General features: G+C 39.0%; 1 protein-coding gene across 1 annotated transcript in view; it reads right to left on the bottom strand.

Annotated features, from left to right (window-relative positions):
- Positions 1–4,521: 4,521 nt before the first annotated feature.
- The window catches only part of UBL3 (ubiquitin like 3), a 57,579-nt gene continuing 46,355 nt past the window's right edge, over positions 4,522–15,745 (bottom strand). The window contains exons 2-5 of the mRNA XM_080560801.1: positions 15,610–15,718; positions 11,569–11,655; positions 6,702–6,779; positions 4,522–6,283 (exon numbers count right to left, since the gene is read on the bottom strand). Of these exons, the coding sequence (XP_080416927.1) occupies positions 6,231–6,283; positions 6,702–6,779; positions 11,569–11,655; positions 15,610–15,718 (327 nt within the window). The 3' untranslated portion in view covers positions 4,522–6,230. The remainder of the gene's footprint in view (positions 6,284–6,701; positions 6,780–11,568; positions 11,656–15,609; positions 15,719–15,745) is intronic.

The raw sequence follows: 15,745 nt of genomic DNA, 5'->3' as shown, positions 1-15,745 counted from the left end.
CTCGATCCTGCGGGTGACGGCCGCACGTCTAGTGGCGATCGCTGCGGTCCACATGATGAAGCACCAGGCCAGTGGAAAATCAGGCTGATGGGGAGCTCAAAGACTTTGGTGGCGAAGTAACAGATTGCCAGAGGACAAGAAAAATAAAGTTTGAGGCAGACCACGTCTGTTTGTTGAGGGAAGACCTTTCCTCGGGGTGTGGACAACCAGGAACCAAAAGATTCATCTAACATTTCTTAGTGTAGGGGTGCAAGATAAAGCTGCTGTGTATTTGCTTCACAGAAGGACACCCACAGGTGCTCATTCCACTGAAAGGCAGGAAACACAGCCGCTGGTACACCCACAGGGGCTTGGGAGCGTTCCCCTTGCTGGATCCTCGCTGCCTTGCCTCGGTGACATTTCATCGCGCGCAGGAGCTGTGCGCTGTTAATCCCGCACCGCTGTGCGCCACGGTGGCCCTGGCTTTTCATGGGCAAGGCTGCTGGGTGCCAGCTCCCCCCTGCTCCGCTTCCTGCTGCCGCCAGAGCTGTGGCCTTGGCAGCACCAGGGATTAGCAGCTGTTACTCAGGGACAGGCCTGAGTGGCAGAAATTAAGGAACCGAAAGCCAATCGTTCCTTAATTTAGCCAGCACAGCCAACAGACGTAGGTAACCCAAATACCTACTTCCCTGTCTTGGTTTGGGAGGGCAGTATCACCCAGCAAGCATACCGCTGACTTTCAGCACAACAGAGATTTTTTATTATTATTAAATCTAATATCTACAGGCAGTTCCACTCCATTAATTCATTAATTCCCCCCCCACTCCTTTTTTTTTTTTTTTTTTTTTTGTGCCAGGCAACATCTGAGAGCCTCATGAAACAGCCAAATATCAGCCCCTCCTGCCCCTCTTTCACAACCATAGCTACTTTGTCCTGTCCATCAGCATTGCCAAACAGCAAGCAGGCAGCCGTCACCTCCTTCCCACAGCTCTTTTTGCATGGAGAGCTGCTGGCAGCTGAATTTTGACCAGCTTTTTGATGGTTGACTGTAGGATCCAAGAGCCACCTGAAACTTCTCCCATTATTTCTTCCTGATCTTCAGTTCAGAAAACAGATTAAAAAAAAAAAAAGTAAAATTGTTTCATGTTCCATCCCATTACCCTGCCTCTATCCAAACAGAACAGTAGCTGCAAAGTATTTTCTGGTAGAAGAATCAAAATATTTACTACCTATAAAGTCAGAGTCCTCTGATAACAGCAGGGTACTTCGATCTTGCCCTGTGCAGGCTCAGAAGCAGCATTAATTTCTGCCCTAAAAATCTGCAGTTTACATTCTTCACCATCTAAACACAGTAACGTACTCCTTCAACCTTGCTCCAGGAAAGCACAAAAATCACTAACTCTGACTAAAAATTCTCCTCAGGACACAGCGAGATGAACTCTCATCAGGGCAGGCGATATGTTGGTCTGGTACAGGCAAGGGCTCACATTTTGCTTGTCCATAACAGAGGTGGTAACGTGCCAGAAGTATTCCCCCCCTAAGAGCTGGGCTCTCATTAAAATCTAGTGCAACGCCTGAAGGACAAGAATTAATACCCTGTTGAAAAAAAGGCTTAACGATTCTTTTAAATCTTGCTCAGCTTTTCTCAAATTATTGCAGGTGGAAATCTCTTCAATTGTTTTCAGGAAAAATATTTCTATCAGATTTGAATGTCACCTCTGCTTTAAAGAGGAATTTAAATTTGATGCAAAAGCAAAAGCTCTCCAACCATTTTCTCTGAGCTCATCACTGTAGATATTTTAATCCCTCATTCTCTCCAATCTAGTATTTCTGCTGTCTAATCATTTTTGTTAACATTTTCCAAACCCCAAGGAACTTGCAGTACAAAGCATTGGCTGTGATGCCCAGAACTCGGTTCCTGATGGATCTAGGAGATTTTAAAACTTATGAGTTGTGCAAGCACTTTGCCTTCTCCAACTATGCCTTCCTCTACATTAAAAACTGAACTTCGTTTCTCATTGTGATCCATTCAACATGCTTGATCAGGCACAGCCCAGCTTTCCAAAATTTGTGTAAGCTTCACGTTAATAACCTTCACAATTTTCCACTTCACTGGTCGTTCCTTGATCATTTAAAAAATTAGAAAAAAAGTCAATCATAACTACGTAAAAACAGCAGAAAGGTGGTTGTTTTTTCCTCCAGGTTTTAGTATAGTATAATAAATTGGTAATCAAATTAGCTATTGCATTGTAAACTTCTTCACAATCATGTACGTATGGCACAGGGCTGTTCCTTGCAAATACGCTACTACAGTATGAGGACTTTAATAACATACCATGAACTATATATTGTTGTCAGCCTCTTGAATAATAACAAAGGCCTTTTATTGTGCTCTGAAAATAAGCTTGATACAAGTAACAGCCAAAACACAGTATCTAGAAGAACACAGCTACTTCTGAAGAGATAAAGGAGGTAGGAATTCTTTAACACTCTTGAAAGATCTTGGTATTTCCTCTGATATAAGCACAGAAGCCCCATCAGTTTCAATGGTGCAGCTGTTAGTGGCCTATACATAAATTTTGATAGGACATACAACCTAAAATCTGCTTAAGCTTACCCATTTCATTAGTATAATATTAATGACAGTTTTAGATTGAGAAGTACATCCGTCTTCCTATTCACTTCTCCAGATAAGATTTGTAAAATGAATCCCTGAAGCATGAGGCACCTGGGATTCACTTCCCCAAAGAACAGCAGCAGAAACTCCTGACTTTCAGCCAGCCTAGAAACTGCTGCCTTCCTTCCTACCTACCTGTAAGGGAGGAAGAAAGCTTTCTCAGAGTGCTATACATATATTTTCTTCTAAATTAAATCGCTGCACCTCCTGTTGTAAATGCAAGGTACTAAGGAAATGTATTCAGACTGTGGAGATCACCACTGGGTTAATATTAATGCTGCATATTAGTAAAAGCTTTTTTTTTTTTTTAAATAAGCAGTGGTGATGCTTTCTCCCTCCATCAGCAAAATAAGTCCCTAAGACTGTTGAAACAGCTGTATTTATTCTATCATTTAAGTACAAGTTGGAGTGCTTTCATTACTATCAGATATGATCCCTCACATGTGCTAATATTAACTTACGACTGATAGCGCGCACAGTGGTGTGGGAGACAGATGTGGTCCCTTGGTGCTATTTCAGAATACGGAGGGTTCTGATTCATCTGCTGCTCTCATCCTCAGGGCCATCTATTACCTTCAAGAGAAAATATCATTTCTGTCTAACAGTGAAAACCAAATGTCAGGCTCTCCAATGTATTAGCACACTGTACAACAGCCTGACCCTGCAAAGATTCAGCCTTAATCTTTACGGTGTGCAAGCATCCTCTCAACTCCAATCAGCAGAAAAGAGAAGCACACACATGAGCTTTAGCAAGGCTGGGGAATCTGGGATGAAGAAGTGCTGCTTTTTTGTTTTTGACTAATATGCACTACAATCCACGAGACAAGGCATCCCACGGAAATGCACAGATCTTTCAGCAATTCTCCTCCGCAGTTTTCCACTACTCCAACAGAAAGGTCCTGGAATAGACTGAGCTCCAAGAATTCGCATGGAAATTAAGGCAGCAGCTCTGCATGGCTTCTGCAGGACTTGCATTTTGACAAGTTCACATTTTAAATGCCAAGCAGCATTCACAGATTTGCTTGGACAAGCACATACGTGTATTTTACTCATCTCAACAAGATGGAACTCTACATCACTATTCAAGCTTGCCAAGTATTTTATCCAGGAGCTACTGGATTTTCGTATATTCATACAGTATTAAGTACCTAGCTACTTTTAGAAAATATGCTTATATATAAAGCATTCATTTTCAAAAAAAATGCATCTTAGACTCGTTTAACTAATAAAAGGAGTCCTTCCTCAGCCCATTTCTTTTTCTTGTATTGTCATAACCATTCCCCATCTGAGCCTGCATTACTCAAGTGGCCAGCATTTTGGAAAAAGGGAAGCTTCGTTTTAGGAATAAAGATGACAAAACGCTCCTCATAGCTGTCTTAAGTTGATGGTTTTCAAACATTTTAATAATTTTGTTTCACTATCGTTGCCTATTTGTCAACTTAGCAAGAAAGAGAAGAAGAAAAAAACCCAACACCCTAGGCCACTTCTTTTCACAATGCAGAGGAAATGGAGGTGCACAAGTTACCTCGGTGCTTACCCTGAGAGCACACCCAGGGCCCCACACACGTTGCTGTGGTCGCACTCCAGGAACGCTTCCACTTTCCAGTTAAGTATTTGGTACAGACAACTGCATCCTTCTCAGAAGGGTTGAAGATTAGTCACTGAGCATTTGAAGTGCTCAAAATCTGAAGTCAACACGCTAGTGAATCAAAACTGAAGTGATAAATCCCACTAAGAGTCTTTACGCCCCCCCCCTTTTTTTTTTTTTTTTTAAGTAAAATGGAGTCCTTATTTAGCTTCCAGACTAAGAAGTATTATTAAAACTAGTTACAGACCCGACCACAACCCTTAAAACACCACCAAGATGCACTACAATATTCTTTTATTTAGTTTACAGAGGAGTCTATCAGTACAGGTTGCAGAAAGAAAATGTTTAGTGCTATTTACAATTTGTTTTAAAACTCTGCTCTATACAAATTTAATTCTGATCAGTATGAACAATATTTTTGTAAATCTACTGCATATAAAGCATTTCATCAAAGCAGTAACAATGGATAAAATAACCTGATTACATTTGAATGATGCCAATCATTCGAAAAAACGATTACACGGAACATCTGTAGGAGTTGTGGACACTTAAGTACAGAACACAATGTCAACCTGTGACTTTCTTTAAAGGCTAAAGCTATTTATATGGAATATTGTTCTATTATACTACACGCCAATCTATATTTAACTTCTATAGTTATGTATTTTATAAGATTTTTATTAAATATATTCTACACATATTTGTAATTTCAGCCAGGAAGAATTCCTCCCCAGTGAAAAAAATATAAAATCTTTTATTTTTTTATTTTTTTTTATTATTATTTGTACAGGTTTAGATGAAACTAGCTCATGCTTTAGTGCTGTGCAAATTTCTTTAGCATATCAATGTTTAAATTATTGATATGAAATAAAAGAATGGCATCCTTTTTTAATTATGTATGCCTTCAAAACTCAGCTTTTGATTTTAATACAATTGCAAGCACTAATACCAAATGCAGATTACGTAAAGAAACAAAACTAGTACTATGGTAGAGGTTTTTCTTTTTGCTTTTTAAACTTTAATAATTCTTTTGAAGTCTCTAATGAGTAAGCATGACACTGGACACTAAGGTACAGATGAGAAAGTGACTGAAAAACACCAATTGCCAATATTCAAATACATAAAATTGATTAGTAAATGATGTTTTCTAACATTTATGCACAATAATAAAAGCCTATGAACTACAGGAAATTACCCCTCCCATATTAAGGCTAGGAAATGCACTCTCTGCACTTGTTTGTGCTGTCTGAATTAAGCACTCACCTAACGCACGAGATAAAGAGTGCACGCAGTAACGAAAAAAATTAGTTTCATCAGCCCTCTACAGAGTGCTTTTAAATTACAGGCACATAGTTTTTTTGTTTGTCGTAGTGAAAATATATATAGTTAGACTTGGTTTAGTTAGTATTCTGTGCCAGTTCGGCCACCAAGGTTGACTCAGGTAGAATGGACTTAACAGTTTTTCCTTTGATTTGGCCATAAGTGAGATTTACTTTAATTATAGATATACTATTTTCCAGTGTTGCATTATACATTGTAGGTTATTACTAGGTATCTCAAATATTGTTAAAGATTGTTGATGAGAAATATACTGTCAACCATATTTAGTGCAAATTGCATCTAGAAAGCTTGACTATAGTTAGACCCGGTTAATGGACATTTCTGTGGTAGCAAAATGATTCCTGCTATGGAAAAGAACACATTAATTTTTCTGGAGATCAAATTTGTTCAAGAACTGACATACTGTAAGATTATTCAACAAACAAAAAGCAGGAATTAAAAAAACACAATGAAAGTGTTCATAGATCTTTCTCCTTAAAAAAAAAAAGACTAATGAGACAGTGTTCGTGTAATATTTCAGTTCCATGGATTTACAGACAGGCTCTTCCTACGGGTGTTTGAAGCAAGGTAGGGCCTCTTCTATTCCAGCAGCATGAAAGACAAAGACTATATTACATCACACTTAGCAGGTAAAGCTAACAAGGTTTACAGGATTACACAGCAATTGCTTTCTCCAGTTTTTTCACGGTTTCTTTGACCTGCGGAACAAGAAGAAAGTTTTGCTTAGAAACAGTTTCTAAAATGATTAGGTTGTTTTGTGTGTGAATAGGCTTGATAGAAGAATGTCTTACTATTTTTAGTGAAGATATTTATGTGTTTATCATTATTATCCCTATGTATACATAAAATAACGAAGTAATGAAAATAAATCAAGAATATTTTTAACAATAAAAACAGAAGCTTTTAAGGTTTAGGTAAATTTTTGTGTTTTACAGAAATGCTAGAAAAGAAAAGTGATTTTTTAGTCTTCTATAAGCAACATGTACAAAAGCACTATTACTTGCTTCACAAAACCACTAGGACCTTTCTCCACTACGAAATACTCATAAAGCCTGTAAGATATTTGACTACTTTGCCACGTAATTGAGTAAGAAGTACCTCTGTTGCACAGCGTACCTTGAGAATTTGGTTCTGGCAATGTCTCTCTAGCCACCAAATGCATCACTGTTGTTTTGCCAAAAGGAAGTTTTAATGCTGCAAAAGGAGAAAGGGAGATTTACTAATACATTACAGTAGACTTCTTTATTCAAAACACCCAACTGAAACTAATATTGATTGGATTAGCATCTGTTTGAAAAGTTCATACTGTTAGGTTTGAACTGCTTATTAAATAAATCTATAAAGGCATTCTGACTAAAGCTTTGTAAATTATAGTCTTAGAACCTGATAATAATCACTTGAAACATGGTGTTCTTGGAGGTCTGAGGTCCCTGTTATGAAGTTTAGCCTCCTTTTTCTGAGTAAAAGTGGAAGGCCAAGACTCAGGTGCTTTAAAGTGCCCTTTATTCATAAGGATGGAAAAAAAACTGCTAAGTCGACCACTAAATTGTTAATTCTAAGACATCCAGAACATAAAAACCACTGCTGAAAAAAAGGTTCTCCTAAAATATACTTAGATCCATGATGTGGATTTCTGAACGTTTGTTTTTACAAGTTCTTTATTTTAGTTACGTTTCCTCATGCCTCATCCTAAGACTAAACTTTCTTGATTATTTTTCTGAGAAACGCAATGTGAAGGCGCATTCTTTGAAGTTTGTTCCCCCATTTATAAAGGGAAAAAATGATAAATGTAACAAGAACTTAAGCTTAAAAGCACACAAATCATTTTGACTCGACTAGAGTTTTTCCTCTTAAATTCAATTTACAATATTTTCACATACAGTGCACCAAATCATTTTAAGTGAATAAATGAATAATGAACGTCCAATAAACCTGAAGGTAACTGAAGAGAAAATGCTTTTATTCATTTTAATCACTACAGCACAGATCCAGAATTCAGTAGTAAAATATACAACGTAATATTTCCTTACTTCATATGTTCAATACAAGTCCAGCTGCAACAATGCTACTGACTCATTTTTATTGTCTATGTCTTTGAAAAAAATCAAGTCAGGACTACAATACTGGTGTAAACATATGGAGGGATGCACAGATAAACTTCTCTGAAGTAGCTGTGCTGTGGGAAGACCCGTCTAGAGAAAAAAAATCAGATCTGAAAGTTGCTTAGTTTACTTGAAGGAATGCCTGTGCCTGCAACTAGAAGCTCTTGATAGCTTAAAGTTTGGCAAGGATGAAGTATTTTGGGTACCCGATTCTGTGGTACAATGAAAACTCTGAAAAGAATATGTTAAGAGCCCGTTAAACTCAGTGTAAAAAGTATTCTTTTCATTGCATAAACTCTTAGACCCAAGACAGACCAAGATTTTACAAACTAATCACATCAGGGACATCTTATATAATATCAAGACACTTGAGGAGACTTGATTAGTGAGCTGTGGAGATTAATTATTTACAGTAATCAAGTAAAAGTATGCTAATATTTTAATTAATTCATTTCAGCTAATAGTTTGCATAGTTCACACAAGTTCTTATTAGCAATTTCCAACAGTTGCTTTCTTTGGAGCACCGTGAAAGAAACAGAGCACCTTAACCTACGCTCAGTAACCCTTTCCTGCTATCATCTCTGCTCTTTCATCCCTCTGCCTCACTTAAAGTAAACCCTTATTTAATTCCTTTCTCATTTATGTAATTCTGCTTTTATTCCAGATTTTTTACCATCAGAATTTCCTTTTCACCCTCTTTTGGTATGTGTATACCATGCAAGTAAAACATTGCCTACTGCCATTATCTAACAAGACAAATAGGACTGTCACCTCCCTAACTACTTCAAATATATCACTTCAAACACAACCTGCAAACCATTTAACTGAAGGATAAAATTTCCTGTTGGAGGCTGAACAACAAACTCTGCCCTGCTACCTCCCCAGCCCTTCATGCAGGCAGGAAGCAATGAAACAGTGGTGCTCAAGCACCCCAGGCAGAGAGGCATGGCAAGCTCTGCAGAGACATCTCTATTTCCTTACCACTTCCAATGCCATTAGCTCAACTGCTCCCGTAGTGACAGTCCGTTCAGAAAGGTGGCAAAAGAAATGGTTTCTTTGAAATACATTTTTTTCCACTCAAAAGCCAGCCTTTCCTATTTTTTGAGGCTTCTCCCTTTAAAAGGGTCTCAAATTTTATCCACGTGTAAGGTTACAGCTAGAACATTACAGTATTATTTTAAATGGGATTGAAAACGGCCTCCTCTTTAAAAAACACACAACAAACTGTTTCCGTGGAAACTCTTGTTTCACTGGTTGATAAAGCGACTTTCAGTACACAGTAAGTCCAAATTCCAGTCAATATTTCCTAATCACCCAAAGCAAATAAAACACTATGTGCTACAGCACTTATACAGAGCTGCAAACAGAAAAGCATAATGGAACTGTATTATGACAGCACAAGAAACTAAATATTGTATTTAACAAGAAAGCTTTTTTCCCCCCTTCTTTTAAAAATAGCCAGTTCACTTGGGGTTACTGGCAGTAACTTTGGAGTCCCAAAGTCAGTCTTTTCAGGCAGCTTCATGAATCGCTGTTGCCCTTTTAGCTGTGTTATCTTACTCCAGATAAATGTGTTCAAACTGAAGCCAGTGTTTTAGGAATTTTTTATTAAAGCAACACAGCAACAAAAAGATCTTTGAAAAACATTAACATACATGTCTGATCCTCGGGGTAAAATCATGATGATTAAATTGCAACGCATGAATGATTAACAATGAACTAAAAAGCCCTGAACTCAAGTAAGTGTCCAAAATACAGGGATCTGAGCTCACGCAAGAGTCAACAGCATGCAGCTATTATTTTTCAGCCTAACTTGTTAAACAAATATTCAAGATTGCTTCAGATTTAGACAGATATCAGTAACGGCAACAAGCACTGGTAGTCAAGAACAACACCTAGAGATGACTAGTAAAGAAAATCCCATTTAGCTGTACTTGCTTGGAAAATGTAAGGTAAGACTCATGTCTATAAGTCCAGAGATGAAACAAAATTTAACATTTGTCTCAACTGCTTCCTTAACTACTACTAGCTGCACTCATTGGCACCAGGTAAACATAGAAATTAAAGAGTGAATAAAAATTACATAGTTCTCTCAGCTGAACTGACAATGATCTTATCAGTATATACAGTAGGATTAAAAATTGATTTATACGGAGAGTAAACCCATTTGAAAAATGTATCACCAGCCAACATCAAGTAACATCAGAAAGAAAATCAAGGGCTGAAACATCCCAGTCATTCCTTAAGGGACAGGCCACCATAAGAAGTCAAAAAATAACCCTTTCAGGTTCAGTTGGACTTCAGAAACAATTCATTAGTGATCCTATATTATATTAACTTCTCTGTACTGCACTCATGCATCAAATGCATCAACATACAAAGAAGGTGAGAGCATTAATTTCACAGAATCACAAAATGGTTTGGGTTGGAAGGGAGCTTAAAGCCCACCCAGTTCCAACCCCCTGCCATGGGCAGGGACACCTCCCACCAGACCAGGTTGCCCAAAGCCCCATCCAGCCTGGCCTTGAGCACCTCCAGGGATGGGGCATCCACAGCTTCTCCGGGCAGCCTGTGCCAGGGCCTTATCACCCTCTAAGAATTTCTTCCTTATATCTAATGTAAACTTACCCTCTTCGAGTTTAAAACGATTCCCCCTCGTCCTGTCACTATCTCACTGAGCTCTCCATCTTTTTTTATAAGCCCCCTTTAAGTACTGAAAAGCTACAGCAAGGTCTCCCCAGAGCCTCCTCTTCTCCAGGCTGAACAGCCCCAGCTCTCTCAACCTTTCTCCATAGGAGAGGTGCTCCAGCCCTCTGATCATCTTTGTGGCCCCCCTCTGCACCTGCTCTAACAGCCCCACATCCTTCTGGTGCTGGGGGCCCCAGCCCTGGACACAGCACTCCAGGTGGGGCCTTGTGAGGCCAGAGCAGAGGAGGAACAATCCCCTCCCTCCACAAACAGAGGCCACCCCTCTGTTGGCCCAGCCCAGGACGCAGTTGGCCTTCTGGGCTGCAAGTGCTCACTGCTGGCTCACATTGAGCTTTCTGTCCACCAGAACCCCCAAGACCTTCTCTGCAGGGCTGCTCTCACCCAGTCTGTGCTCATGTCTGGGATTGCCTGACCCAGGTGCAGCACCTTGCACTTGGACTTGTTGAACCTCACTAGATTCACATGGGCCCACTTCTCAAGCTTGTCCAGGTCCCTTTGAATAATTTATTTTTGAAATGGCTCAAAGAGGCAACTTTTATTGATAAAAGGAAAGACTGTTACAAATTTGTGTCATATTTCCATCCAAGATACCCACCAAAAAAGTACAATTGCATGAAAAAACTTGCCACAAGGGGGCATAATTGAATTGTATTTCCTTAGCATATGAAGCGAAGCCATTTACTTTTGTTTTCACATAACTATGCAATTGTATCCCTGGGAGAGCACTGGACATCAAGAATGCTTCCCCTCATTCTCATTCATAGGGTGTCTTCCTTCATTGCACTAAGGTTTAAAGTATTGTTTAGCCAATTATCATAATCTTAGGAAATATTTTAAAGTACTTGAGACATTTATGTAGTAACTTGCCCTCCAATGCAGTGTAAGAGAAGTGGAAAAAATACTCTATTTAGAAATACAACAGATAAAAGCAACATTACTGTTTCTTAATGCAAGAGGAGACTTAACTTGCCAATTGGTACATCCCAAAGTTTCACTAGTCATAACAAGATGGAAAAATATGCAAGATAAAATGCAATGTCATTCTATGCCAAAGAAAAATTGCATAAAGCAAGTCATATTGTGAACTTGAACACCAAATTAGTATTTACTGCATTGTGAAAAAAATCCCCTTTGCCTGGCTGTAACATGGATAATGGAAATTATTTTCGTACCTCCTAGTGTCACATTGCCATGAAGAAACCTCCCTTGATAAATAAGCCGCAAGATATTTGGACTGCTGACTTGCTCTTCTTCCCAATCTGAAAAGTAAGAGAATTTCCATGGTTAGGTTGTAATAACATATTTTGTTATTTCTCACCTTTACTTAGGAAGAAAACTTGGAAGAGGACTCTCTTGCATGACACACTGAAGAGAGCATAGACTAAAGATACAGGAAGACAATTCACTCCTGAAAGTTATTCTGAAATGTATTATTTGACGTTGAGCATTGAAATCCCCTAATTTTATGCCTATAAATATAAATAGTATGAACTCACTGATCACGTGAGATATTTAACATACATACAAGCCCCGCACAAGATACTTTTAAGGGCAAATGGCTTCCTGTTTACACTGAGGCTAAATACCCACTTTGCTAAAATTGCCTTGATTTCTTCCAGTCCAGGGGACTGATTCTCGAGCCATACTCATCCTCCCCAGTTCACTGCCTAACTCGAGCCTTTCTGCAGCCACACGCAGAGCCAAAGCGCATGTGATCGGTCATTTGAAAGAGGATTCCCAGATCACAGCGCTGCAAGCCTGGCGTGGGCAGCTCGGCGGTGCTCGATGCCGACCAGATTCAGCCAGCTCCATGTCCAGAAGCAGCAGTGAACTGAGCAGCCCCCAACAGTGGCTGCGGGGAGACTGCACAGAGGAGGCATTTACGGGTGTATTTTAAGGAACTTCTCCAAGAACAAGCTGGATATGGTTTTGCGGAGCAAACAGTGATTCGGGAAAAAACAAGCCTGCATTTTCCTATAATGCGTTTCCCATAACGCCTCAGCTGTAATAAATCATTTATAAGCTGAGATGATCGCTTCCTACTCCTTCACTGTTCCCTGTCACAATGTGAAAAACAAATACATCTGCACTTCGCTTTCAGAATAAGTACCATAAAACCTTTAAATGCTGAATTTAAATTGCCTCTCTTTGGGAGTAGTGTCTTCTGCTCTGTAGCTGACCAGATATCTGGGAACAGCTGTTCACAAACGTGCTCTTTTGCTGCTTTTGTAGCGTTTTTATATGAAAATGAATATTCAGCAAGGGATCATGACAGACAACAGACACCGGCCTGCTTACTGGGAACATACAATTAGCGCACGGACAGCGGCAACTGGCCCCACAAAAGGAGAAGAACTGAAAAGGGGAGATAGGGAAGCATTTAAAACAGAAGCCACTGCCGTGGGGAGCATAGGAAGAGGCCCCTGGTGCAAAGGAGAGCATGGGGGAGGCCGAGGAGAGGCCGGGGGCGTGAGGCTGCTGCAGTGGGCCTGGGTTAGCAGCTGGGGTAAAATTCGGCAGCCAAAGCTATCTGAATTTCAATTATTTCCACTCGTTGTCTGATGCGACTGTCTTGCACGAGCCATTTTTGCTGCGCTGGGAAGAAGACCAAGGATCGGAATTATCACACTGCTAGGACAAACTATTTATTTTTTGGAAGGTATTGGTTTATTTATTTATTTTTTACTCTATAGCATCTGAACTCCACAGAGACTACGGCTGTAAAGAGAAGCCAATTTACAGCACCATAGCGATATGAAACAGCAACCAGAAGACAACAGACTGTATTTTGGCACAGGTATTTCCTCACTGTTAACCTGCCAATTCACCCATTCTTTTGATTTTTGCTTCTTGGCTCACAGTCTGAAACATTTCTTTTTGACACCATTTCAATTTTTTCAAATTCCACTGATGACTAAAGGAAAAAATATTTACCTAGGCTTTTAAAATTTGTTATTTTTAAAAAATATAGCAGATAACCACTGTACAAAAAATATTTTTAATGTTGTCTAGAAGAAAGGAAGGCAGGGAACAGGAATCCTACCTAGATTTATACATGAAATTAACTCAGCGTTCCCCACTACCAGTCAGGAAATTCTTAATTAACAGTTGCATTACAAAAATAGGAGGAGAGTTTTGCCTTAAGCTTGCTAGGCATATGACTGAGGATATTTCATGAATTTTCTTCCTCACAAGATCATGACAAGTCAAAATGACACTAAAAACAATCATTTCCTCTGTTTCACACAAACTTTTGTCCTCATCAGGATTTCTCAGTCCTGCGGTACAGAAGAGTGCTCTTACTCTGGAAATAGCCTGTAGGCAAATAACATGTGAAAACCTACATACTTTCTGAAGTAGTTTTTTCCTGTGTCTTTTAAATTGACATTATTCTTCTTTGCACAGGCAATTAAATATTCATCAAGAAGATTCAGAGCACTCCTGTGGGATACCAGGTATTTGAACCAATGCTTCTATGTCCAGTTCTGTTTTTTTTTTTCTTTAAAGATGAGACCTTTAAGACTGGGTTTCCTCCCAAATATAAACTCCATCTGCAACCTTCAAGCTCTTCAGGTTGCAGGAGGAGTAGACCATAGTAGAAACAAACTCAAATAATAGATCACTAACGTGGCAATACTTTCATCTCTGGCGCTGTTCTGTCAACCTGTATTATGTCCACCAAAATCAATGACTTTACTGGCCTTAAATCTTTACTAGCATAAAGGAGAGCTGAACTGAGTCCACAACACACGCTCATTCCAATGCTAAAACCACTCAATGCATCTGTTTTGCTATAGTGGAATGAAATCACCTTTATTATTACTATTTCCTTCATTATTCAGTATTACTTTATATATCGCGTCACAAGCCTAAACTATTGAGTTTGCCAAAGGCTTCCTCGTCACACGCCCCAACACAAATCAAACGCATAAAATAACCTCTTGCTTCTGAGCTTAACGCCCTGCATATGCAGAGGTAGGATACAGACGTCAGATTGCAAGATCACATGCTCAGGAATGAACTTGGGTAAGGGAAAAACAGTTCTGTCTTTACTAATTCAGATAAATGTAACCAAAGAACTATTAATCAATCATGCCAATTACTTTTCAGGCTTGCATTAAAATATGTGCAGCAGCTACAACAAAATCCTACATCAACCAGATTTCTTGCTGTAAAAGTGTTATACATCTACATCTGATACTTAAGACTACCAACTTCTTCATTCATAACGTATTTTATTAAACACATAACAGCGCATCCCACCAAAACAAACAAGTTGCCCAAACCCCTGTTCTTCCTGACCTCAAAGATGGCAAGTTTAAGGCCTAAAATACAGACCATCAGCACCAGCTTTATGGCATAGATTATTATCCGTCCTACATCTTTGAGGAACTCACCACAGAAACAGATATTGCAGTGTTGTAGTTTGTGTAAATAGCAGTCTTTTTCACATCAAAATAGTAACCCAGATGAAGTCCTCTATCTACCAAAGGAAGGATTTTCTTTCATCATATATAAGGCTATGCCTGTGCTTTGGCTATTTTCCCACGAAATCATACTCAGGGAAAACAGAAGGACTTTGTTTTTGTGGAACTATTCACATACGTGAATAAACATCTTAGTTTTCAATTCCATTTTCCTGGTTTGGTATTCCTGAATAACACCAAATATATTTATATAAACAGCTTCAGTTTCCCATCTTTTAATGCTTCTTAAAATCTTCTTTTATATAACACTTTTTCCTGGGAAAATATCATTAATACAGACCTTTTCCAAGATAAGGTAGTAAGTGAGAAGAACTTGAGACTGAATAACAGTAATGTATTCCTGTGACACACCATGTTTTCCACTAGCTGTCCTCACATAAAAGGTTTTATATCTCCAACACTTCAAGGTCTTCCACTTACTACGTCCACTAACAAAACTAACCAAGAAAAATATCTAAAGATAGAGAGAAAGTAGTAACTTCACTCTGAGCAAGCAAGTTTTAGGAAAAAAAGGAAATAGTCAAGACATCCAGAAGTCTACCCAACCTCAGAAACAAGGAGACGACGACAAGATGACAATTGTATTTCTATATAAATCTCTGCCCATATATGAGTGTACTTAATCTGAATGTTGAGAACTGAGATAGGTTTATTAGGACTTCAGTCTGAAAGCACAGGGAAGCTTCAAACGCGCCAGTAAAATGCCAAAGGCACACAACTACTCACCCATTGGCCAGTTGTCATACACGTGCTTTGCAATATCTGCAGCAGAGTCATTTGGTGAGAACAAGAACTCTTTCGTTTTCCCGCTCACCAAGATGAGGCGCAAATTTATCTGTGAAGAAAATGCAGTATTAGGAAA

This window comes from Anser brachyrhynchus (assembly GCF_964034855.1).
Source record: "Anser brachyrhynchus genome assembly, chromosome: 1".
Lineage (NCBI taxonomy): Eukaryota > Metazoa > Chordata > Aves > Anseriformes > Anatidae > Anser > Anser brachyrhynchus.
The sequence above is the reverse complement of the archived record's forward strand: the minus strand, read 5'-3'. Positions and strand labels throughout refer to the sequence as shown.